The sequence below is a fragment of the Nelumbo lutea genome, chromosome 1, assembly GCF_056320005.1.
Source record: "Nelumbo lutea isolate HS-2025 chromosome 1, American lotus-T2T, whole genome shotgun sequence".
In the NCBI taxonomy this organism is placed as follows: Eukaryota; Viridiplantae; Streptophyta; class Magnoliopsida; order Proteales; family Nelumbonaceae; genus Nelumbo; species Nelumbo lutea.
Window position 1 is genome coordinate 6,047,642 of NC_142684.1, and position 25,592 is coordinate 6,073,233.

The window sequence follows — 25,592 nt, forward strand, 5'->3', positions numbered from 1 at the left end:
CCAGTTGTAAGAACAACCGCAAGCACAGTGGTGGCCTCTGACTAAACTCACGAAGCACCGCACCCCTAACCTTCCAATGATCAGCTCTAAAGAAACCAGTAATGATCGTTTCTTTCGTAAGAAAGAAGACCAAGCTGAGGAATCTCTCTCTCTCTCCCCATCTTTATCCAGCTCCTGTTTCTCTTTGTCTCAACACCATCACTGCTGCAACTTCAAGTAGCAGTGGCAAAGAGGTTCTTCTACCCTTTCTAATCTTTGTTTGAGACCAGAAAGTAGTTTTTCTAGGTTCTGCTACCATTTCTAATCTGGGTTTAAGATTAGAAAGTAGTCTTTTCTCTCAGATTTCTGCTACCGTTAATATCTCCAATGGCTCTCATTGGGGTTATTTCAGATCTGGGTTCAGATACAAGACGATCATTTATTTTTTTCTTTCAGATTTCCACTATTGCCGATCTCTCCAGTGGCTCCATCCAGTTGAATTTAAGGGTAAAACAATCATCTTACATTTTTCGTTAAACATTTCCTTGTAATATTTAGACAATTGTTAAAAACATCAGGGATAGCATTAGTCAATTTTTAAACAGAGTAAGGGTACACTTAATCAATTAACTAAACCATAAGGATAGTTTAAGAAATTTACCATATTCTTTATATAGCTTTTTTTATATATTTACATGGACAATTAAGTTGTACTTACCATTTTTATGCATCTTAACTATTAGTCTATTACACACAAAGATTAAAGTATCGATATCAAGTATCATATCGGACCACTTGAATATGGATACGGATACACTTTGGAAATGCATGTATACGAATGAAAAAATATGGATACACCAAAAAATGCATATAAATTCTATAAATATAATAATATTAATTTTAAGATCAAAATAGCCATAATTAATGTATAGATACATAGAAAATGTATATTTTAAAGGTATATGTGAATAAATATATTACGATTAATATAGAAGGATGCATAAAAATCATAAAATTTATTGATATTGTATCAATCAAGAATCTTGGAACATTATATATATATATATATATATATATATATATATATATTTAAAAATTAATACATGCACAAAGCTATTATTGTGTTATTTTCTATTGAATTTTAAGGCACAAAACATATGCAACTATTATATGTGAATTATTATGTCAATTATTTTCTATTTTACTATTTTTAATTTTTAATATTAGCTGAAAGACAACTAAAAATTAATTCTCAAATTTTTAGTTAACAATGTTTTTATTTTTGTAAACAATAAACACATTATCATAAAATGTAATTAAAATATAAATATAAATTTTATAATAATATATAATATTAACTTAAAATATATCACATATATTAAATTTTCTAAGATATATATCATATGCAAATTCATAATTTTTAACTGCTAAAATAATTATTTTTTATTAATATTTTTATTTCCATAAATTTTGAGATAAAAAGTAATTTGTTGATATAAATGTAGATTAATGGATTTGACAAATTCAATTTATATTGCATTTTTAAGGTTTTTGGTAAATAATATTTTTACAAATAATATATATTCTTTTATTTTGTTCAAATTAAAATATTAATTAATAATTTATAAAATTTTAAGATCCATGTCATGTTCAAATTTATAAATATTAAGTACTAAAATAATTATTCTATTATTAATATCTTTTTCCGTTTAAATTTCTTGAGATTAAACAAATTTTTTATATAAATGTGGATTTAAGAAATTATTTATTCTATTAGTTTACAAAATATTCAGATGATACCATATCCCGTATCCCCTCTAAGCGATACCGATACGATACGCCCCGTATTGGACATATCGATATTTAAAATTGCGTTCCAAAAAACTTATTGCCATAGTGATTCTTTGAGCCTTTAACATAATAAAATTTCTCGATTCACAATATCTTTTAGAATTCCATCCATCCCTCAAAGCTAAAATGAAAATGAACCACCAAAAAAAAAAAAAAACAGCGGAGATTAAAGGAGAAGAGACCAGGACTACGGATAAGATGTTGATGCAAGACGAGCCCTGAGAAGCTGCCTTAATTGATCGGGGTTGTGCCACCATGTTGGTGTGTTAAGGATTTCACGTTCCAACCAATCCTCCTGCAGCACATCCTTTCTTGTCAGATGGCGATAGAACCTCCGCCACTTGTACATGGAACGCCTCAGACGAACACTCTTCTTTCTCCAAAATATATACTTAAGGTAGTCAGTTGCTAATCGAGTCATCTCCTCACCATTGATTATGTACATATACTGCAAAGACATACAAGAGGTGAGACCTGAGGTTTTGTGGCAAATACCAGTAATATTTACCGCACCAAGCCATGTATTGGTAAAAGATATTTAAAAAATATAAAGATATGGCCCGTATATTGTGAGCTGTACATTGGTGATACACATCTGAAAAAATATCCTGATGGAAATTCTTCAAATTGGATACCCAATTATCATTCCTACCAAAAATTGAAGATCTGCAACTACAATGAATGAAAAAAACAGATTGTAACCTATGTTATTTCCGTTTCTTTCTTTCTTCACAGTATCTTTTTGTGCCCCTACTTTTCCTTTTAGGTCCAGTTTGCTTTTTGGTAAGTTGCTTATCCAGGTAAATGGAGTTACTGGGTAAGATTTTCCTGGAAAACACTTACCCAGGTAAGTGCATTTACCTTCTCATGTAAACAAGGCAACGACCATTTTAGCCATAAAAATTCATTATTAAAAGGGGCATTTTGTCCCATTCAAGTGTAGGAAACTTTCCCCCTAGGTGGGAAAGTTATTTACCCACCTAGGAGATGGGTATCACTTACCCGGGTAAGTAATACCCAGGAAAATAAACTTTCCCTGGTCCCCACATAAATCTGAAAAAAGAACATGGGATTCTTGGTCAATGGGAACCAAAATCCCATTGACCAACATTCTCCCCTCTCAAAATCCGAAAAAAGAACACCCCCTTAGTAGAATGCAATGGACTTACAGACCTTTCGACCCTCCACTTTTATCTTTTATTGTTAATTTTTATGAACTCCTAATTACTCTTAACTAATTAAAATTATTCTTCACTTCTCCAACTGTAAATGCTTGTATAGATCATCTCAGAGTTGATGAAAATCCCAACCACTTTTTTTTGGCTCCTCTCCACTATTTCTTCTGTAATCAAATCTAGAAACCCTAGAAGATAACTTCAAGGCCTTCACCACCAAACCTAAAACCCACTTTTATCCTTTTGTTCTTGGCCTTTACCATCTTAGCTTTGGCTTTGTTCTTTGTTGGTTCATTTTCTTTCTGTTTAATGTCCAGTAATCCTTTTGTCAAGCACTTCTGAACTCATCTTTTTAACTCAAGCACTCTACTTAAGTTGCAAAAGTCAGCAAATACATTGGCCGATACAATAACATAATCACTTGTCCAGCCATTTATCAGGCACTGTATTTGCTGATCTTTGTCCATGAATGTGACAGTCAGTTCCTTTTCCAGCTGCTTTATTTTTGTCATAGTGTTTCTATATAACCATGAGCTATCACGAAATTTTCTCAGCCACCTTACAACTATCTTTGAATCATCTTCCATACTAAGTTCTTGATATTAAGGTTCCATTCGTTTTTACTTACCCAGGTATGTGAATTTACATGGGCAAGTGTTTCCCAGGTAAATCTTGTCCGAGTAAGTTCGGTTCCAGCATTCTTGTGTGATACAGGTTACCTGGGTAAAGGGAGAGGTGGGAGGGAAGGAGTGTTATTTTAGCATTGCTTACCCACCGGGTATCAGTTACCCAGGTAACTGATGCTCTCCAGAATTGTTTCTCACCATGGGACCCAAAATAGCAGCAAATGGATGTGGGGAGCATGGTCAATTACCGGGCTTGACCAACTTACCCCCGCTAAATACTGGAAAAGGAATGGGGCCTAAGTGTTCTACTCAACCTCAAATTCCATGGTGCTACAAACACCGATAACTGATCTTATGTAGAATCTTCATTGCATGGCTGCATTCCCTTTTCTCGATGCTGACCTGCGTAGCAGATACTTTGGACAAATTGCAGAGGGATTTTCTGTGGGAAGGTCCCGGTGAGGAGAAGATTCATCTACTATCCCGGAACACAATTTGTGATCCAAAACATAAGGGTGAATTTGGGATTCAAAGATTTGAGCTTATGAACAAAGCTCTTTTGTGCAAGTAGCAGTGGAGATTTTGGGAAACCCTATGGTTTAGAAACATATTAGAATAAAGTCAGGTAATGGGTAGCACACTTGGTTTTCGAAAAACATTTGATGTTCTGACTGACCAATGTATGGAGAGCTTCCATCTCTTTATAGCATCACTGCTAACAAGGCTGAAATATGTCAAACTATGCAACTCTCAGATGGTAATGATGTCCTTAGTTTTACCAAGTTGAATGATTGGGAAGTAAGAATGCTTGAGGGACTCTCGCCACAACTGAGTGCTGTCTCCCTGAAAGTCCATGATAGGGATTCAAAATTTTGGAGGCTGGAGAAATCAGGCCCTTTTCCACCAAATCCTGTTACAAAGCTTCAAGTGGTTTCTCCCCTACAATTCCTTGGGCATGGATTTGAAAGGTGTCAGTCCCTTCGAAAACAATCTTTTATGTGTGGTCTGCTGGGTGGGAAAAATGTCGGACCATTGACAACTGTCAGACCATCAACGATCTTTTGTGTGGTCTGTAGCAGATACATTGGACCACTATCCCTAGACCCTGAGGAAAAGCGGTTCCGCTTCCAGGTCAATTTTTAAAACACTGATACTACATTTTTCCAAAATGTTATGTGCTTTCAATTTTAACTTTCTAAGCTATTTAATCAACTTTTTCTAATTAATATTATATCAACTAGAAATCAAAAAAGAAATAAAAAACTATTCATCATTTAAATTACTAATTTTTCTTGATTTAAGTCATGTATTAAGTATTTTACCATTTCCCAGTGTTTCCTCAGCATATCTCAATAGTTCACACTTGACATAAATTATCAAAACACAGGTTTCTTGTGTTTAAATTATGTTTACGTACATTATGTATAGTCATTTGAGACTTAAATTTAGTTTTATTGATGCATTTATGGGATTTATTTGAGTTTTCTTAGTGTACCCATGTGCATGTTAATTTTTCCACTATATGCAAAGTGTATCCTGATACATCTCTTCAAGTTGCCTTTCCAGCACTCTTTGTGCTTCTGATACATTAAACCTTGGCAAGAAGTGATTTTTTACAAGGGGCAAGAAGAACTAGAGATAGACAAAAGGACACGGTTCAAAGTAGTAACAAATAATTTAAGGGTTCATAGTTTAACAATGGATATGGCACCAAATGGTATAAAATAATTAACTAAACATAAAATTAATATTGTACATCATGAATAAAATGACATGAAAATAACTTTATGAGACTATGACTCTTTAGAAAACACACAACATTCAAAATAATTTTACTAATACATCCATATTAATTCTATGTAGACAAGAATGGAAATGTAAATGTCTAAATATTATTGGATAGGATTGGATCATATTGGTTTAGGATGAGGGAGATCCATATTCAACCCAATTATAAATGCACTGAATTCAGATCACCTTAATTGGACCAAATTTGAATATGAATTCAGACAAACAAAAACATTTGCAGCCCTGCAATGAATATGTTGAATACACTACAACATTGAAAGAGCACAATGATCAGATACTAATTTAGACTTAGAAAGGTAAATTGTAGAACGCGAGAAATAAAAGATGAATCATTAGCAACAATGTTACCAGAAAAATAAAGCCAATAGTTGCTAAGGTCACTTGCAATAGTTCATCCAAAATCCCACCGAAGCCTTCATCCTCTGAACCACCAGAACCATCACCACCACCACTTGGAGGACTCCCTGCACCACCTCCAGTATCACCAAATTCTCGTTCTCGCATCTGCTTACGCAAAACATCTTGTACTGACCGCTCCTTTCCAAAACCTCTTATTGCATTCTCAATTGCTTTCCATGGAGAATCCTAAACATTGCAATCCAGCCAAATTGGAAGAGTTTTCCAAGTAAGATGTTTGTAATATTGGAAAAGATTATGCATCTTGTCAAATTGAGATACAAACTGGTTTATCAATAACCAGACCGTAATACCTGGATATCTATACAAGGATGCCATATCATGTTGGTGTTAGTTTAAATTCCAAATCTGACACCATGTTTGGCTGTGTCCTTGTTAAATTCAGCTAACATGAGAACCATTCGTTTGTATTAATATGTTTTAAATCTAGTCATGATGCTATGACAACTGAGGTAACGGAAAGGATGAGTACAAAAAAACTAACTTGTTATATTATTGCATTCATGTTTTTTAACCAAGTTGTCAGCAAAGTAACCCATGTGAATGCAAAGACAAGGAATCTGCACAAAATGCCATTGTGGCCTAAAAATAAAATCAAACATGTGATGATAGCCATTATAATACTACTTTTTTGATGAATCATTATCATACTACTTCAAATGATCAATATTGTTAGTTATCACATTCAACTCCACACAAAGAAATAGTACAAGGAAGGTCCAGTAGACACCCAAGAGAAGAAAAATACACTTACCTCCCACACCTTCCAGCATATACATCATTCCAACAAAAGAAAAGACCTAACAAAGCCAACCCACCCGAACAAACTTTAGAGAAAAAAAGGAAAAGAAAACACACAACCTTTACACAAGCCCGCAAACCAACAGCCTGGAAAAAAAAAGATCAAAATAGTATCTCCCTACTTCGAAAATTTTCTAGATTTCATCTCTTTCTTATTTGGTCCAAGCCCAAAGAAACCCCCTTTTAATCTCATGAAAACATTTGAGACCAAAACATTTTTTCAATTTTTTTTTTTACTCATGAATCTTCTAACTGCAAGATTAGCCTTCCTGACCTCAAAGATAACCATAAATTCATCATTAATCCTTTCCAATTCCAAAACCGTGTTCTTCTCAAATAGCTTATCTAGAATCAATATTTCATCCTTTTCAATAGCAGCTCCTGCATTTCCTAATAAACTCCTATCTACCGCAACCGTCTTCAGAATCTAAGTGGTTTTCTTATAGATCTGCATCAGTTAACCTTTTTTTATCAATAGTCTACATCAGTTAACCTCAAAGGCAATGGATATTTTTCTTCCAATTTTTCTTCTAGAAGCACTAGAACTCCTCAAAACGAAAATCACCCATTGTATCATGATCCATGAAGATGAAACATACCCATGCACCAAAGCAAATTCCACCAGATATCTTTTTTTTTTTATGAATAATTAGAATTTTATTAAAATTCTAAAAGTAAGGACATTACAATCATCCCTTAGAGAGGCACGAGCTGCTACCTCTCATACAAAGAAAAAACATATTACAACTGTGTCCTGAATAAACTAGACCTGTTCACCCCTTGTTTAGCCAAAGCATCCACCACCCCATTTGCTGATCTTCTCACCCATATGCTTAAATTCATATTCCTGGTTAGCCAAGTAAATTTTTTCATTTCACCCCTGTAACACCAAATTATAGACTCAGGATTCCTTGGCCATTCTACCACTAGTTTCGAATCCCCTTCTATCATCACATTTGTCAAGTTTAGCTTACTAACTATCTGCACCCCTTGAATTGCAGCAAGCAGTTCAGCTTTAACAGAGTCCCCCATACCCACAGGACCAGAAAACAGTGCTATAAGTTTACCTTCTCCATCTCTCACGACCCCTCCAATTCCACAAGGGCCTGGATAACCTCGGCAACTCCCATCAAAATTCAGTTTAACAAAACCTTCAACCGGAGGTGTCCAGGCCACCTCCACTCTATCCTTCCCCTTAGAGCTTTTAGCAACTATCTCCCAATTCCTCCAAATGTCGTCAAAGGAGAACTGGGAGAACAACTCCAGAGTCTTTATCCAGTGGATCACTCTAACCATCACTCAAATCCTGATTTCTTCCTTGCTTCTCTCCTTCTCTAAGAAGATCCTTGCATTTCTTTCTTCTCAAATGGTCCAAATAAAAGCTGCTTTGACACATCTCCACATTATCCTCCCTCTCTTCTTTGGCCAAGTAAAACAGGAGGGGTCAAATAACATAGTAACCTCTGTAGGCAACATCCACCTGCACCCAAACAAAGAAGAAAACCAAAGCCAAAAATCTGCAACAAAGGGGCAGGAAATTAGTAAATGGCAACAACTCTCATTATTGGATTTGCACAAGACACACCAGTTTGGGGAGAGGCAGGAGTTAGGTCTTCTCTTCTGAAGCAAGTGCATAGTATTTATCTTCCCATGAACTACTTCCCAACATAAGGCTCTTACCTTGGTTGGAATGGGTCTACCCAAAACTCTTTGATGGGAAAGGAAAACTGAGGAATCACAAAAGGTTTTGAACAAAGAAGCACGAGATAGAAAACCCTTAGGGTTGGGGGCCCAAATCCGCTTATCAGGTTTACCATATTCCAAAAAAACATTTTCAAGGAGTTGTAGAAGGTCCGAACAAGCCAAAATTTCATTGCCCCTAAGACCTCTACGTTATCCAAAGTTCCAGCTGAGGTCCACGGGATTTTAAGGGGAAACAACAAACCTTGACACAGACTCATGTAGACGAGATGGGCCGAATGGTCCATAGACTGTCATTTCATGTTATGTTATGTTTCTCTCTGTTATGGGCCTTATTCTGGGCCCATACTCTGTAATGTTCTGTTTTTTGTATTTTCTTGCCCACTCAAGGGCCTCTTTGTAATTTGTCAAAGATTAACTTCTTAATAGAATGTTTAGAGTGTTAGAGGGAGGTTATGTTCGAACCACTTACTCTCTAACACTCATTGCCACCAGCTCTCTCTTCTCTTCCTTTCTTGTTTGTTTATTTTCTGGATTGCATCTAATCTCAAACAGTTCCATACATCAAGTGGACTATTTTTCAACTTGGTATTAGAGCGGGCCATTGCTTGGCGTGTCCCTCATGTGGTTCTAGTTCAGCCAACTGCATGAGGAGGTTCTAGGGCTGAAAGTTTACAGTCATCCGCCTGGTTCTTGGAGGTCATTGAAGGGTGCCCAAGTTTCTACACACTTGGAGAAGGGTTCGGTGACTAGGAAGAATCAGAGAGCAAGGTGTTCGACCTGATTTGAAATAAGAGAAAAGGATTTCGAAGTTATCTCAGAGAACAAGTGTTCGGCCTGGTTTGAAGTTCAAACCAGAGACTCTCTTACTGTAAGTTTCTTCTCAGTCCTTTGCTGGGTTATTTTTGTTGTTTGGGAGGACTGTTAAAGCATTCAAAGCCCACCCCCATTCGGCCCACTGTTGCTGGACTGATTCTACTCAGAAATTTCTGGGTTATTTTGGAAGTGCTATTCGGCTGATTATTGGACTGCCAAGCTGCTGAAACTGATTTAAACTAAGTGGTACTAGTCTCATCTTCATCCCAGCCTCTTTTTGGACCTATACTGAACACTTTGAAGTGGTTTCTTCTAGTTAACAGTAGGCTGTTAACTGCTACACACTGAGTGTTCGACAAAAGGTCTCTTAAGGATTGTGGCCTTTTTTCTTCTCTTTGAGACAACGGTTGTTGGGAACCTGAAATACCTTGTGATTGGAGGTTTGTTGGGTGTCCTTTTAAGGCTGAAACAGTATAGAAAGAGCTACCACCGAGCTGGACTGTCACAGTTATCAAGATTGAACTGATTCTGTGAGCTGGTTGTTGTTGCCTATTCAGCTCAAACTAAGCTCATCAAGACCCCCAGTACTGTGGGAAACCTATTAAAATCCTAATTGGAGCCTTTACATGATGGATTTCTCAAACCTTGAAAACAAGAATGCTGCTGAATATGGACAGATTTTGGGAACCCCAGCCGATCCTATGCTGGCTGTATCTACAATTAAACTTGATGAGACCAACTACTTGGCTTGGTCACAATCAGTGAAAATCCATATTTGTAGCAAAGGAAAATGGGGCTATATTTTTTGGAACAAGAAAGCTCCTCCAGAGGATGATCCATCTTATGACTTAATGGACTGGGAGTTCTTGAGGAAAGTCTTAATTAAATTCGGGTTTGGAGCTAGATGGTGTAAGTGGATCATGGGCTGTGTCCGGAATTGTCATTATTCAGTGCTAGTGAATGGGACAGTGGTAGATTTCTTTCCAGCCAGTAGGGGTATAAGACAAGGAGACCCCCTTTCTCCTATCTTGTTCATTTTAATTGCGGAGGTTTTGGGGAAACTGATTCACAAAGCAAATTCTAGGGGGCTCATTAGAGGCTGGAGGGTTGGGAGGATGGAAACCCCCTCACTCACAATTTGTTGATGACACGATTCTATTTTGTGAAGGTGGTAGAGGTTTATCAAGAACTTAAAGTCGATGATACAACTGTTTGAGCAATGTCCAATTTGAAGGTTAACCTTGGGAAAAGCTGTGTAGTGGGGGTGAATTTGGAGAAGGGAGAGATCAGGGAGAGTGCTGAAGTGCTAGGGTGTGAAGTTTCGGGGTGGCCTCTGAACTACTTAGGATTACCATTAGGTGATAATCCCAAGAGAGAGAGTTTCTGGAACCCGGTGATGGAAAGGTTTGAAAAAAGATTGGTATCCTGGAAAAAGAACTACCTCTCTCTTGGTGGGAGAATTACATTAATTAAGGCCACGCTTGCTAACTTACCCATCTTTTTCATGTCGGTGTTTAAAATCCCGGTGAATATTGCTAACAGATTAGAGAAGTTAATGAGAGATTTCCTATGGGAGCCGGGAGAAGAGAAGAGGGATCATAGAGTTAGCTGGGAGATAGTGTGTAAGAGTAAGTCATGTGGTGGTTTGGGGCTTGGGAGTATTAGGAGAAGGAATATGACTCTGCTGGGGAAGTGGTTGTGGAGGTTTCCTATGGAGAAGGAGAAGCTATGGGCTAGAATAGTGGCAAGTATTCATAGGGCTAGAGCACAACGGATGGGACGTTGGAATCAGAGCTAGGATCACAAGCAATTCTCCTTGGAAAGCCATTCATGACCTGCTACCAGTCTTCATTCCTAATATCAGGTATGACTTGAATTCCGATAACTCCATAAAATTTTGGGAACAAACCTGAGTGGGGAGCATCCCTCTAAAGGATCGGTTTCCGCCTTTGTATGCTTTTTCTGATTTGAAAAATGAGACGATCTCGTCTTTCACCACCCCGTCTTCCACTTCTGGGATTGGGTGGAACTTGGATCTAAGAAGGGATTTGAGGGGCTCAGACTTCGACTGTATTTCGAGCCTTCTTGCACTTCTTGATAACATTGTCTTAGACCCCACTAGGGCGGATTCTAGAATTTGAACACCTACCCCCAATGGCATTTTCTCTTGTGCTTCGTTCTTCAAAGTCTTAAGTCAGTCCACCAATCCTACCTTGTTCCCTTTCCCTGTTGGTGAGGTTTGGTGCAGAGCTATACCTCATAGGGTTGGTAGTTTTTGTTGGGAAGCCTATCTGGAAAGAATCAACACTAGTGATCTACTCCAAAAGAAGAGACCCAATACTTGTTTGTCACCTCAGTGGTGTGTTCTGTGTAAAGCAGATGGGGAGATTGGTTTTCACCTAATGGTGTCTTGCCACTTCGCGAGGTCATTGTGGGATTGGGCTTTCTCCTTATTTGGGTGCAGCTGGAATCCCCCATCAGACATGCAGGGCCTTTTCTCACCTTCCTTTTTCAGGTGGCGATTAAAAAGGAGAAGGACAATGTGGAGAGGACTAAGGGCTGCAATATGTTGGACACTGTGGGAAGAAAGAAACTCCAGGATCTTCTTAGAAACTCAGAGATGAACAACAGATCTGAGGGCTATCATACATTTTAGGGCGGTATAGTGGCTGAAATCTTTGGAAATATTCACATATTACACTGTGGATGACATGTTGAGGAAGTGGGGTGAAATTGCAAATTGCACGCAGACCAAGTCAGTAACAAGTGTGGCTTGGACCCCCCCACCTAGTGGATTCTTGAAATTAAACTTTGATGGATGCAGTAGGCGAAACCCGAGATAATTGGGGATCGGGGGTGTTTTTAGAGATGAAAATGGGGTCATCTCTGCTATGTTCTCAGGCCCAATAGGAGTGGGTGACTCCCTTAGAGTTGAGATATGTGCAGTTATGGAAGGAGCCCGAAAAGCCAAGGAATTGAACATCAAGAAACTTCTAATTGAAGGGGATTCAGAGGTAGTGATAGGGTGGCTGACTAAAAATCAAAATGATTTATGAAAGTATAATAATGAGAAGAGGAAATTCAAATGGCTGGTGCGAGAGATGGAAGTTAAGACATGTTGGATTAGAAGATCAACTAATTCCCTAGCTGACGGTTTGGCAAAACAAGGGGCAGAAAGGGATTCTTTGTTTTGGGCTAAGTTGTAACGTTAGTGTATTTATATCTTTGTTTTTTCTTTTTTCATTTTTTGAAGTTCTTTGTGACTCTTGGAAGATAAGTGTGTTTGTCTTCCACTTGTAAATTTTCTACTGATGAATTAATGAAAGTGTTATTAATCAAAAAAAAAAAATGATGATCCATCTTATGAGAGATGGGTGCAAGAAAACTACACAGTGATTGGGTGGCTTGTGAACTCAATGCAGTCACAGATTAGTCAGCATTATCTGTGGATGAACTCGGCTACAAACTGAGAAGTGATGTGAAGAATCTAAGACAGGGGGAGAAGTCACTTGCAGCATACTTCTCAGCCCTAAAATCTCTATGGCAAGAGATTGATTTGATAGAGATTGTGACATGGGATACCCTAAGGATGCTGAAACAGACAGGAAATTGATTGAAAGGAATAGGGTCTTTGAGTTCTTGACAAGGCTGAATTCTGAATAATGACATTACAAAGCAAAACATCTTGTCCAATGAAGATGTTTCATTGTCTCAAGCATATGCTTTGGTCAGCAGTGAAGAAAATAGGAGGCAAGTGCAAGTTTAAGGAGTCAGTATCAATGATCATTTTGCAAATATGGAAATTAAACCCAAAGGAGTTACAGGAGCTCTTAGTGGCACAGGAAAGAAGGAGGTGGTGTGTAAATATTGCAAGAAGCCGAAACACACTAAGGACAAGTGCTGAAAATTGCATCCCAATCTTGTCCCTATCCGATTCCAGAAGAAGAATGATAGTAGAAAGACAGGAAGTGCACATGCAGCCACAAGTACAGATACAGAGGTTGAGTCTGCTAGTGCACAATTGGCAGCCATGAAAGCTGAATATGAGAAGTTTGGAAAGATGATCAGCCAGTTTGAAGGTATAACTTCATCATCCAACCCTTCTGGAAGTCCAGCCACCACCGCATTTGCTCGCTCAAGTATAAGGGCTTCTGCTAACCATGCATCTACCTCAGGTAATCCCAACACCCCTTGGATCATAGACTCAGGTGCTTCTGATCACATGACCAACCTTTCCACTTTGTTTGTTTCATATGATTTGCTTCCTGGTTGTGACAAAATCACCTTAGTTGATGGTTCTCTTGCCCCTATTTCTGGCAAGGGAACTGTCAAACCTATAGACTCCTTACTCTTATCTTCCACTCTTCATGGTTGTGACAAAACCAAGAATGTTGCTTTTGGTTCTACTTCTTCAAATTCAGTCAGTCAAATTATGTTGAGTCGTTATCGGTTGGGTCATTTACCTTTTTCTGCTTTAAGTCATTTGTTTCCCAAACTGTTTAAGGGAGTCAGTGTGTCCAGTCTCAATTGTGAGTCATGTCAGTTGTCAAAGCATTGTAGAAACAATTACTCTGTGAGCAATAAAATATCTTCTTTTCCTTTTCATATTGTACACTCTGATGTGTGGGGGCCTTACCACTTATCCTCTATGGGGGGTTACAGATATTTTATCATGTTTATTGATGACTTTTCTAGATTCACTTGGATATACTTAGTGAAATCCTGGGATGAAGTCCCGAGACTTGTGAGGCAATTTCATGAGCTTGTTTTAACTCAATCTGATACCAAAATTAAGGTTTTCAAATCTAACAATGCAAAAGAGTATTTTGAGAAGAGTTTATCTTAGTATCTCTCTGATATGGGGATTATTCACCAAAGCTCCTGTGTTAGAACCCCTGAACAAAATGGAGTTGCTGAGAGGAAAAATAGACATATTGTTGAAGTTGCAAGGAGCCTTTTGTTTGCCTCACATGTTCCTACAAGATTTTGGGGTGATGTTGTACTTACTGCTACCTATCTCATAAACCGTATGCCATCCAGGGTTTTAGGGTTTAAATCCCCTTCAGTCTTCTTCATCCAGACAAGGATCTCTTCCCAATTCCTCTTCGTGTGTTTGGTTGTACCTGTTATGTTCACATTCCAACTGGCACCCGACATGTCTCTATGGATATTACCTTTGATGGACTTTTCCTTTTTATGGTTCATTTCAGGAAGGACATTATCAACAGGGGGAGAATCTATCACAAGTTTTTGCTCTTCCTCTTTCTGTCCCAGTTGAGTCTCTTGACAAACCTGTATCCTCACCAAATAAATCAAAGGAGGATCAGCCACTTCATTCCTCTTGTTCTAGTGCCCCTATTTCTTTACCTCCTCGTCCTACCCATAATCTCAAAGTGTATCAAAGGCAGGGATCCAGGAATGAGCAAGTAGTTTCCCTTACAACAGATGAGGCTCATACATCCCCAATCACAGATGAGATAACAGGTACTGCTTCAGCTCCCTTGGAATCATCATTCCCAGATTTTGATGTCCCCATTGCTGTTAGGAAAGGAAAGCGGAAGTGTACTGCACACTGCATTTCCAAACACCTTTCTTATGACCTACTTTCTCCTTCATATTGTGCCTACCTCTCTTCAGTTGCTTCTAACCCCATTCCTAGGTCTGTATCAAAAGCTCTTGGGATTCCAGAATGGAGAGATGCCGTGCAGACTGAAATGGATGCTATACATGAAAATGGTACTTGGGAGGTGGTGGATTTGCCTGAAGGGAATGATCCAATTGGGTGCAAGTGGGTTTTTACCATTAAATACAGAGCTGATGGGACTATTGAGAGGTACAAGGCCAGACTTGTTGCAAAAGGCTACACACAGACATATGGGATTGACTACCTGGAGACTTTTGCCCCTATTGCTAAGATGACATCTTTGAGGGTTCTTTTATCTCTGGCAACTCACTTTGATTGGCCTCTCTATCAGTTAGATGTAAAGAATTTGAAATGGTCCACAAAAATCTTAGCAATTTCCTCCTGATTGGTTACCTCCTGCCCTCCTATCATTAAGTTGATTACATGATTTTTCCTCCTCCTCCCATTTGCTAGGGCATGAAAGAATTTTGTATTACCACCCCCTTCCTTAATCCATTTACACCTAGATTTTTGTCTCCAACAAATATCTTTTTTTTTTTTTATCAATCTCCAACAAATATCTTCTCTTAAGAGCACTTCTTCCAATTCTTTCTTTACCCTACATCTTAAGGCTCTTTCCTTTGCAACTAGAGTCCCCTGGGCCTCTTTCTCATCTATCTCCTCTAATTTACACAAGAGAGTGATATTCTCTTCCAAATTGCTCCCTATTCCATTCCTATATTTTCTCTCTCAATTTCTTTAATTTTTTGTGGAATCTGACCCCTTTCCATTCCACTTCTCTTAACTCCTCATTCCACCAAGCCTTCACATTCCTCACAAATTCTGGATGCGTAAGCCACATGCTCTCGAATCTAAATGGGGTAGGGCCACTTGCAAAGGATTCTGAACCTAGCTTGATAGGACAGTGATCCGAGGTGACTCTAGGTAATGCTCTAGACACCAGATTTCCTACATGGGACTCCCAAGGTTCGTTAAAGAGGAATCTGTCTAAGTTTGATCATTGGGGCACTTCTTGGAAGTTCAACCATGTGAAGCGGGCTTGCAGCAAGGGAATTTCCTTTAGTTGACAAGTCTCTATAAATGCATTGAATCTCCTCAAACTAGTGATGACCCACTAGTTGGGGTTATTTGTTTCATTTGAGAATCTCACCACATTAAAATCCCTTGCCACACACCATGGACCATTCCATAAACCCCTAATAGCATAGGGTTCCTCCCACGTTTAATTTCTTTCCCGATATCTATTTGGACCATGGACATTAGTGAGAACCAAAGTAAAGCCAACCTTTATATTTTTAAGTTTCATTTATATCAAGAACTTCCCTATCAATTCCTCCAATAGACTCTTACCACATCTTCCTTCCACATTATCACCATTCCCCCTGAGACCCCACAAGAAGGGCTGAAGGACCACCTAACACCCCTTGAGCTCCAAATGCTTCTTATCCACCTCCCATACATCTCCATCAGTTTTGTTTCTTGTATCAAAACAATGTTTGGCTTTTCCCTTCTCAATAAGTCTTTGATAGCTCTTATTTTCCTCGCACTCCCAAGTCCTCTTACATTCCAACTGATTATTTTCATAATGTCTGCTCAAGAAATGATCCTATTAACCTGATCAGCCTCAAGTTTTGTTTTCTCCTTCTTTCACCCCTTCCACTAAACTCAATATCAGCTTCAACATCCGACCTTAACCTTTCCACTTCTGACTTTTTCTTCCTCCTCATTTTCTTCTTTTCTTCACTTTTCCTACGATAGACCTTTATCTTATCCGTTCCATTCTCCTGGACAAATCCTGGCTCTAACTCCTCATCACCCTGAACCTCTAATTCTTCTTCTTCCCTTTGTCTGGATAAAATTGACTTACCCCTATCTTCTCTTTCCATTTCTTTCTTCTTTAGATCATCAAATTCATCCCGGATCAACTTCCAGATTCTATCAGCCTCCCCATTTTGCATTGTTTTTCTTTCCATTCCCCTTCCTTCCTCCACCCCTAACATACTAATCCCCTTCAAGACTTCATCATCTGGTTGGGAAGCAGGTGAGGGAGCTACTGTATCTGTACCAAGCACCGGAAAACTATTAGTACGAAAACCAGAATTGACAATAATACCTGGAATGGGAGGTTCAGGATGATTCTATGAAGCAGAAAAACGCACAATAGGAGGTTCTGAAGGGAGAGCCTTTTGTTGGTAAGTAGAGCCAGGAATCGGACTGTCAATGAGTGGACCTTCTCCATGCTCTTCCATATCTAGCAAATCAGATTTCCTTCCATAGAATGGAGTTGAAACCTCTTTACCAGGTTCCAGAGCTGACTGCAATTTCAGCTTTGAGTCTATCTTGTTGATAAACGCAAACTTCCCTACTTCTGCTAAAGGTATCTCCACCCACTCTGTCATACTAGCTTCGGCATCACCTACACTAACGTTTGTCACATCTTTCCATAAATAGGAGCTCCATATGGAATCTCTCCTTCTCAATCAGTTGCAAGGTTTTGTCTACCTCAACACTGCCTAAGTTGGAAGATTCATATGACTCTACATCACTTTCTTCCTCACTTTCCTCCTCCAAAGCTTCAACCGACAGCTCTTTGATGGAGGCTTTTTGAACTTTGGATTTCTTCGTTCAGCCGAGCAGACCGGATTCCCTTTGCTTGGAACCCAAACCTAAGTCGAGAGTTCCGCCTGGCTGTGTTGTGTAGAGTTCACAAGGTTAGGGCCAATTGATGGGGACGATGATAGACCAGTGTTACAATCCATCATTGCCCCAATAGTCTTAGCATGGGCTTGTTTAGCTCCTAGCCTGGTTCCAGTCTCTTTTGAATAAAGACCGTTGCCCGCCACCTCATTGCTCATTAAACCATTTGTCAGAGCCTGCACAAAAGTTCTGCCATCTGCCTTCCTCTCTTCTAAAATGGCCGTTTGACCATGTCTAGCCGAAAAGGTGTAAAACATCTTCTCTTGCACCCCACGTAAAGCTACAAGCTTTGTCTCTTCGTCTTCCTCCCTTCTCCCCTGCCTCCACAGCTGCACTTCAATGGAGCTCACCAGCCATACTGAGTAGGAGTCTCCACTCAGCTTCAAGGCCACTGAATGGAGATTGAAACCGAAAATACCATCTAACTGGGCATTGCAAATTGGGGCTATTGACTGAAATATGCTTCTTGATTGGTTCTTGACTTTTGGGAAAATCTTAAACAATTATTTCTTAAGTATTAAATTAACCTTTTAACTGGTTCCCCAAAATCACAAAACCAGATCATTAAAAAATAACTAATATCTCCACTAATTATCAACTGTTACCCAAATACCCATACAAGAGTGTCAAATCATATTAGATACTTCAACTTTTACTAAAAATTTTGTATTTGATACTGTATCCAGTCATGTCCTTGTCATATCTAAGTCATATAGATTTTTTTTATCAGTAAGCATGAATTTTATTTAAATTTCAGGTTGGAAATAGTTTATATAACTTGGTGATGGGAGTGATGAACACATTTAATCACTCTTTTCTGTCCCTCATTACAAAGCAGCCCAAAATAAGTGTTGTCTCAATGCCCCTTGTTTTGCTAGATAATCATCTAGCCCATTTGCACTCTTTCGAACCCATTTAAATTCAGCCTCAACCTCCTTTGCGATCTTTTCCACTTCCCTAATCACATGTTTAAACGTCCACGGGGTATGGCTACTGTTTGTAGCCCAGGGAATGACCACTTTTGACTCCTCTCCACTAGGGGTGCTCACGGTTCGGTTAACTGAACCATGGGGCATTTTTTGTAACCGAACCAGTAGTACCAGTTTTTGGAAAACCAGTAACCGAAAGTGGTTAATCGTTGGTTTGGTTCATTGGTTTTTCGATTTTTTAATTTTTACAATATAATATAAAAGTATATAATAAAATATTATAAATATATATTTATATATAATGCATATTTATTAATTTATAATATATAAAAAATATAAAATATCTATAATATACATAAATATTATAAATATATATTTATATATAATGCATATTATTAATTTATAATATATAAAAAATATAAAATATCTATAATATACATAAATATATAGAAATATATATACCGATCGGTTTGGTTAAACGCCGATTTTCTGTATTGGTTAACCAAAACCGAACCGGTACCTTCGGTTTTTTAAAAACACCAAACCGAAACCAATTTTTCGGTTTAGTTTTGGTCGATTCAGTTTTTTGTTTTTTTTTTTTGCTCACTCCTACCTTCCACTTCAATATGCATGTATCCCATCTGTTTAGCTCGCTTCAGCCCTTGTAGTAATGTCAAAAGTTCAGCCTTCAGTGAATTCCCAGTGCCAATCGGTCCTGAGAATATAGCTAGTATCTGCATTTCAGAATTTCTGATTACTCCTCCTATACCTGAAAGTCTCGGATTTCCAAGGGAGCTCCCATCAAAATTCAGTTTCACTTTATTTCCTTGTGGTGGTTTCCACTCCAGACTTACTTTGTCTCTCACTTTCATGGGAATAGGCTTGAACCAGATTTCCTTAATGGGGGCATCCCCAACTAGAGGGCTGGGAGATGCAAGTACTCTGAAGAACGAAGAGCAAGAGAAGAGTCCACCTAAAGAGCTTACCCAAATTCTAGAGTCTTTCAGCAACAAGTCCAAGTGGATTTGCCCTAAAAGGTCCAACAAACAGATTAAAGACTCACACTCATTTTCCCTTAGTCCCCTTCTAAAGCCTAAGTAACATAGATTATTAGCCAACAAAATAGGAACTATATCCCAAACAATATAAGGGTACTCAAAAGGTGTTGGTGCTAAGATAGAGAGGGAAAAAAAGGTGGGTACTTGGTTAAGGCCTAAAGGGTGACCGGTGAAATGGGCTTAGCACCTATGATAAGGGCTATAGCATGGGCTTGGGCTCAAGCTAGGATTTGTGCCTAAGTCACTAACTAAATTTTCTAGCCAGCCATAGTTGACATGATCAATGAGTTCGATAGATCATTTCTATCCATCTTACAGTTCTCACTTACCAAGAAAATCATTTAGAATATATAAAATAAATGATTTTTTATTTTCAAATTTTCCTAAAAACTAAGAAAAGCATCATTTTCGGCATAAATTATTGTTAGATCAATGAGTTTAAAAGATTCATTGATAGATCCATTTATAGTTCTTTCCTGCAAGGAAAATCATTTATAATTTTATACAATTTTCTATAGGGTGTTGGTACAGCTTATAGAAATTGTCAAAAAAATATCAGATGGATCAGCTTTTTAGACTTATACCAGCAGTCATGGAGGTATGGCAGTAGTCAAGAGTCAAGACCACCACTATAACCTTTAGGGTAGAACATATCATTTTCCACCTGTTTCACATATCTGCACCTTTGAATACAGATACGATACACCGTCTATTGGGCATATCATGTCAATATTTTAAACATTGGTTCCATCTTTATGGAGGAACCTATAAAAGTTGGAAAGAAAATTTGATTTTTTGTAATTTTGTTTGTATATTCACATGTTTGTGTGTATGCCTTGGAAGAAGGTATCAGCTAGCTTTCAGAAAAAGTCTCTGACTGGGTGTAATAGAGACTTGGGATGATATCTTACCTTTACCAAGGTCTGAAGGGGGGTTTGGGGGAGGGTTTCCACCCATCATGTTTTCCAACCAAAGAAAAAAGACTGGAAAGATACCCCATTAGGGTGAAATATGATAAGAACATTTTTTCATGTGTTTCAGCTGAGTTCAAGAATAAATTAGGAGTGTCACCTCTTCCCTATCTTCCCTCATCACTAGGCCAGTCAATGATACCCGAACGTCCATGGCCTGATCCAACATCTGATCCTATTATCTCAGATTTGGATGATGTGTTTATGTAATTGGATCGGATTCGGATTTTGCAATCCACATCTGTTTAATAATCAGATTGGGTTCAAATTTGACACCATCCGATCTGATTAAAATCTGAATCCAATTATATTATAATATTTATTGATTTAAATATATAAATTTTATATAATTATATTTAAAATTATAAAAATACGTTTTTATATACTATATATATATATATATATATATATAAATTCAGTATGTTATATTTAGATTAATTTATTATATATAAAGTTGAAAAGTAGTTAACTTTTTAATTTTTTTGTATTTTAAAAAATTAAAGCGGAGTTGGATTAAACCCAAATCTGATCCAAGTTCATTAGAATTCAAATTCAAATCTGAGGTCTTCAAATCTGATCAGATTCAGATGCAAGTTTTCAATAATTGGACCGGATTCAGATTTTGTTGAATCCAATCTGATCACAGCCCTACGACGTATTCCACATCAAATTAAAAAATAAAAATTAAAAACAAAAAGGATGAATAAGCAAGTCCCAAAAGTTTTAGTACCTCATTGCCATTTCCTGATTTTCCTTTGCCACCAAACATGCAGACAGTTGTGCACCTCTGGTAGCTAGATGCATTAAAAGCTATCTTGGGACATTTAATATGAAACTGAAGTGCATATGTTGGAGAGGTACGTAACTCTGAAGCAGTCAGGCAATGAGCTGCAGAAATATATGTGGCATTCACAAGTGGCGCGCAAGCAGTGAGTTGAAAGGAGCTCATCCTTAAGTTGAAAGTTCAGGTCTCTTTCGAATTTGACAACACACTAAGCTCAGATCCCAAATTTATATAATTCCAATATCACCCTGCACATTCTATTGACAATAAGACAATGCTCAACTTTGATACCAGATCAATATGAGCAAGTTACTTTTATGCAAAGTACTACTTTGACAGGTGCTAAAATATTTGTTGAAGTCACTAAGATGTCTTCAAGGGTTGACAAGGGAATTTCCCTCATTGAATACTTTTCCAGAACCCCCAGCAAGAATCATGAACATTCCACATTCAAAAAAAAAAAGAAAAAAACTTTCAATAGTTTAATTGAATCATAGAATTCTGCAATATCATAAATGTAAGGTAAGTGAAATCCTTCTTTTTCTTTCATTCGGGTTAAGATCCAACACTTTTTGGTGGTCTGGAACATGAATTAGTATTGAGCAAAGCCGATATTCATTCAACTTTCAGCAGAAATGCAAGGACACTACTTCCATAAATAGCTACACTCAGTCAGAATTGTTTCAGCAACACCAGAAGGCACAACATCTATTTGACTTGGGCAACTAAGCTGTTATATTGGTTGTGTGGTGTATTTCTCTATTTTCTTTCATGTGCTTCTTAATGATTTCTTAGCCTTAATTCTTGGTTTTTCTTTCCTTGAAGTTATACTATAATGAGGCAGGGCCTGTTTATTCTTGGTCAAAAATCTGAGGACCAGTTTGATTGACCTTCTCTTTGTTAATACATCTTTAATCTTGATATTTATATTCTTTAATGAAAGACATAGAGGTGAGATTTCCAACTATAAGAAATGTTATGACTTTTAAATGCATCTCTTAAAGTAAATGGGGGAGAGTCCTCACAACAATAGGGACAATCCCCACAACGACTAGAAGACAATAGTCTATTTGTTTAACAATAAATGAATAAAGTAGTATCTATGCACACAGGTCACTCAATTTTATAGCAGAAGTAGTTGACTTAAAACTGTTCCATGGTACAACAAATTGGCCTTGTGTGAATCTATGTCCTCTTTTAATTGGCTGATACCCCCACCTCTGTTGATGAGATGAACGTCAACACCTTACACCAGTGCATTTACTTTATGCAAGTTTTGAATTGGTAAAATGCATCTAGGTTCAGATGATTTCAGCTAAAACATGGTTTTCAAAACCGGACCGGATCGGATGGTCAGACCGGAAAACCGAGAACCGGTCAGGTGACCGGTTCTGTTTTTCCCAAAACCGGATATTTGCAAAAAACATTGATTTGGTCAGAAAACCACTGACCCGGACGGTTGAACCATTCGAACCGTTCAACGGTTTTGACCGTTTATTTTATTTTATTTTTTTGTCAGAACAGGCCGACCATTTGGTACGAATGGTCGGACTGTTCGACCTGGGAACCAGACCCCTGACTGGTTCGTTCTCCGAGTCAGTTTTAAAAACCTTGGATAAAAATTCCTTTCCCCAAAATTCAGAGAAGTCATCTCTTAGTTGGACAAACTTCTCTAGTTCTCTTCATCGGCAATTAGTTGCATTAGGTGTACAGATGATCTACTATCCTACCAATGGCATTCAATTGTAGTTTCATGCATTAGGTGTGTTCCCTATTTCCTTCTTTGAAAATGCATCTCTAAAATTTGAGGATGATCTGATTCCCTTCTCAAAATTTCGTCCAACTTTTGATGTATCTCCAAAATTTGAGGATGCACCCGATCATCAAAATGGAATTCATGAACAATCCCACCAATCTCAATCCAGCTACAACCAGGGTTAATAGCAACTCCTGTTTTCACTCATTACCTTCCTCATTTCTATTAAGTCCTTCCTATTGACCTAGAAATGAATACAAATTTGACAGAACACCGACCTCCAACACGACCAATAGGATCAATTTGGATATGTAATCTCTAAACTATGATCTACCCTCCAAGACTAGCATCACCATGGATTCTGCAAGCGCTAAACAGAACCCTCCAAATAACACAAGAATGGGTGTACTAAAAACAATTTAGCAGCAAGCATCGCACAAAAACTAATATAAAAAATAACAGTAACAAAGATCAATATGCTTGTATGCATGAATTTTTTGTTCATGATCAATATAGCATATTAAAAAAGTAGTATTTAACAAAAAGAGAGATCAATATAGTTGAAAGCAATCCACAAAAAGCAACACAAAAATTCATCCAAAAAAAAAAACAAATAATGAGGTTTGCCACGCTATTCATTGTCGAATGATGGTATTTGTGGCTGTTTGGTTGCGGTTAACACCTGAGAACGAACACGGTACACCGTTGGTCGTCTATCAGTTAGGGAAGAAAGAAAACTCAAGGGGTTTTCGCCATCGGTCGGGTGAACTGGCACAAAACCAGTTATGGAAAAACAATAACAAGAAAAACGATGCAAAAATGGTTTGAATCTTACCGGTAAAAGTGAGAGTTTCGTTGTTGAGAGTGGAACTGTGGAATCGAGGAAGAGCACTGGTAAGTGGCTAAGGTCTCCAGGCACAGAGGCTGCAATGTATGTGACGATAGTCTCGGGGTTAGCTTCTATTTTCTTCATGAAATGACCCTTTTGGCCCCCATCTCGCGTGTGCGAGCAAGTACCCGTGCACAATTTGAAGGTGCTTTTTTTGGTTTTTGGAATACTGTCTAAAACTCACCATTATTTTTTAACCTTTCCTTTAGACTCTTGATAACTTTTTAAAATATCTAAAACTTCCGGTAAGTAATTATTTTTCAAAACTCGCCTTGTGTTAGTGCACTATTAATGCTTATAGAGGTATCCATGTCAGCATAAATAATAATCTTTATGATCAAATTATTCTTGAATGGCGAGTTAGAGGAAAAATGGTCTTTTTTGATTTTCAATTTTCTTGTTTTTTTGTATTTTTAGTGTTTTGTTATAATTTATAATATTTTTTATAATTTCTATTTTTTACATTTTCTATTTTCTACAATCTATAAATTTTCCTGTATTTTTTGTCATTTATTTGTAATTTTTGTGTTTTTCTATAATTTGGAAATAACTTTTTATTTTGTTTACAATTTCTATAATTTTTTATATTTTTGTAATTTCTATGTTTTTTATGTATTTTATATTTGAAATTATTTTTTGAACATTTTCCTTTTTTATGGCTAAATATTAAAATGGAAATATATTAACACACGTTAATTTATTTTGTATTTTTCTATAAAGTTTAAAATGGTAATATATTAATACATGTTAGTCTGTTTAACATCAAGTTAGTTTTATGGTGAGTTTTAGACAAATACAAATATGTAGAGTGTAAAATCTTGTACTTTATATTGTTTTGTATCTATTTGCACTCACACATTTGTATTTATACTCTTTGCAAACTGAATCAGAAGAAGAAACTAAAAATCCCAATTTCTTTTAAAGAAGCTCTGAAATCAACTAAAGAGATTGACAACACTAATCATCATTAATTGATAGGTTAAGGCATTTTTTGCATTATAAAAATCACTAAGAATTTGTTTGTGAGAAATACAACTTTCTAGCATAGTATAGGTAGAATTCCATCTATGATTAACATCTAATATGAAATGTTTACATTTTAAACCATAATTTTGACATAAATATTTAAATTCTTGTTTTCTCACTTTAAAACTTTTAATATATTAATACAATTTCTAATTTTAGAAATATGAGTAGAAATAATATTTAAAGCATACTGAATAATATCAACACATCTTATATGAAATAATTTACCATTTAAACATGATTTTAATTGAAAATTTAAAATATTTACTACTGAATCATTATTATTAGCATTATCAAAACTAATAAAAAATAATTTATTGTCAATTCTATAAGCATGTAAAGTATTTAAAATACTTGAAGCAATAGTTGGGCTAGTATGTATTCAAGCCTAGTAAAACTTAACATTCTTTTTATTTAAAAGCCAATTTTCATCTATAAAATGACAGGTAACACAAATATAACTTATGTTAAATTTAGAAGTCCAAATATAATTAAGATTTGATAGCATATAAATTAAATTTTTTATATGAATAATAAATTTTTAAAGCATTTGATCTAATAGTATTCTTATAAACTTTTTTAAATTGTGGATTTATAGAATTACATAACCATTTTTCAAGTTTAGTATCTTCAACTAACAAAAATGGTTGTTTAGCATGTACA

At 36.9% G+C, this 25,592-nt stretch overlaps 1 protein-coding gene across 2 annotated transcripts; it reads right to left on the reverse strand.

Annotated features, from left to right (window-relative positions):
* Window positions 1-1,867: 1,867 nt before the first annotated feature.
* LOC148873325 (uncharacterized) lies at window positions 1,868-24,027 on the reverse strand. 2 transcript variants are annotated; one of them, XM_088963750.1, is made up of 4 exons: window positions 23,850-24,027; window positions 21,205-21,506; window positions 5,789-6,025; window positions 1,868-2,278 (listed from the first exon to the last, which is right to left on the reverse strand). In XM_088963750.1, the coding sequence occupies exons 2-4, from the start codon at window positions 21,421-21,423 to the stop codon at window positions 2,018-2,020; spliced, it is 717 nt and encodes a 238-aa protein (XP_088819876.1). In that variant the 5' UTR covers window positions 21,424-21,506; window positions 23,850-24,027; the 3' UTR covers window positions 1,868-2,017. The 2 variants fall into 2 exon arrangements, with proteins under 2 accessions (XP_088819876.1, XP_088819877.1); XM_088963751.1 differs by having other exon boundaries at window positions 21,205-21,515; window positions 23,850-24,017.
* Between the last annotated feature and the right edge of the window lie 1,565 nt (window positions 24,028-25,592).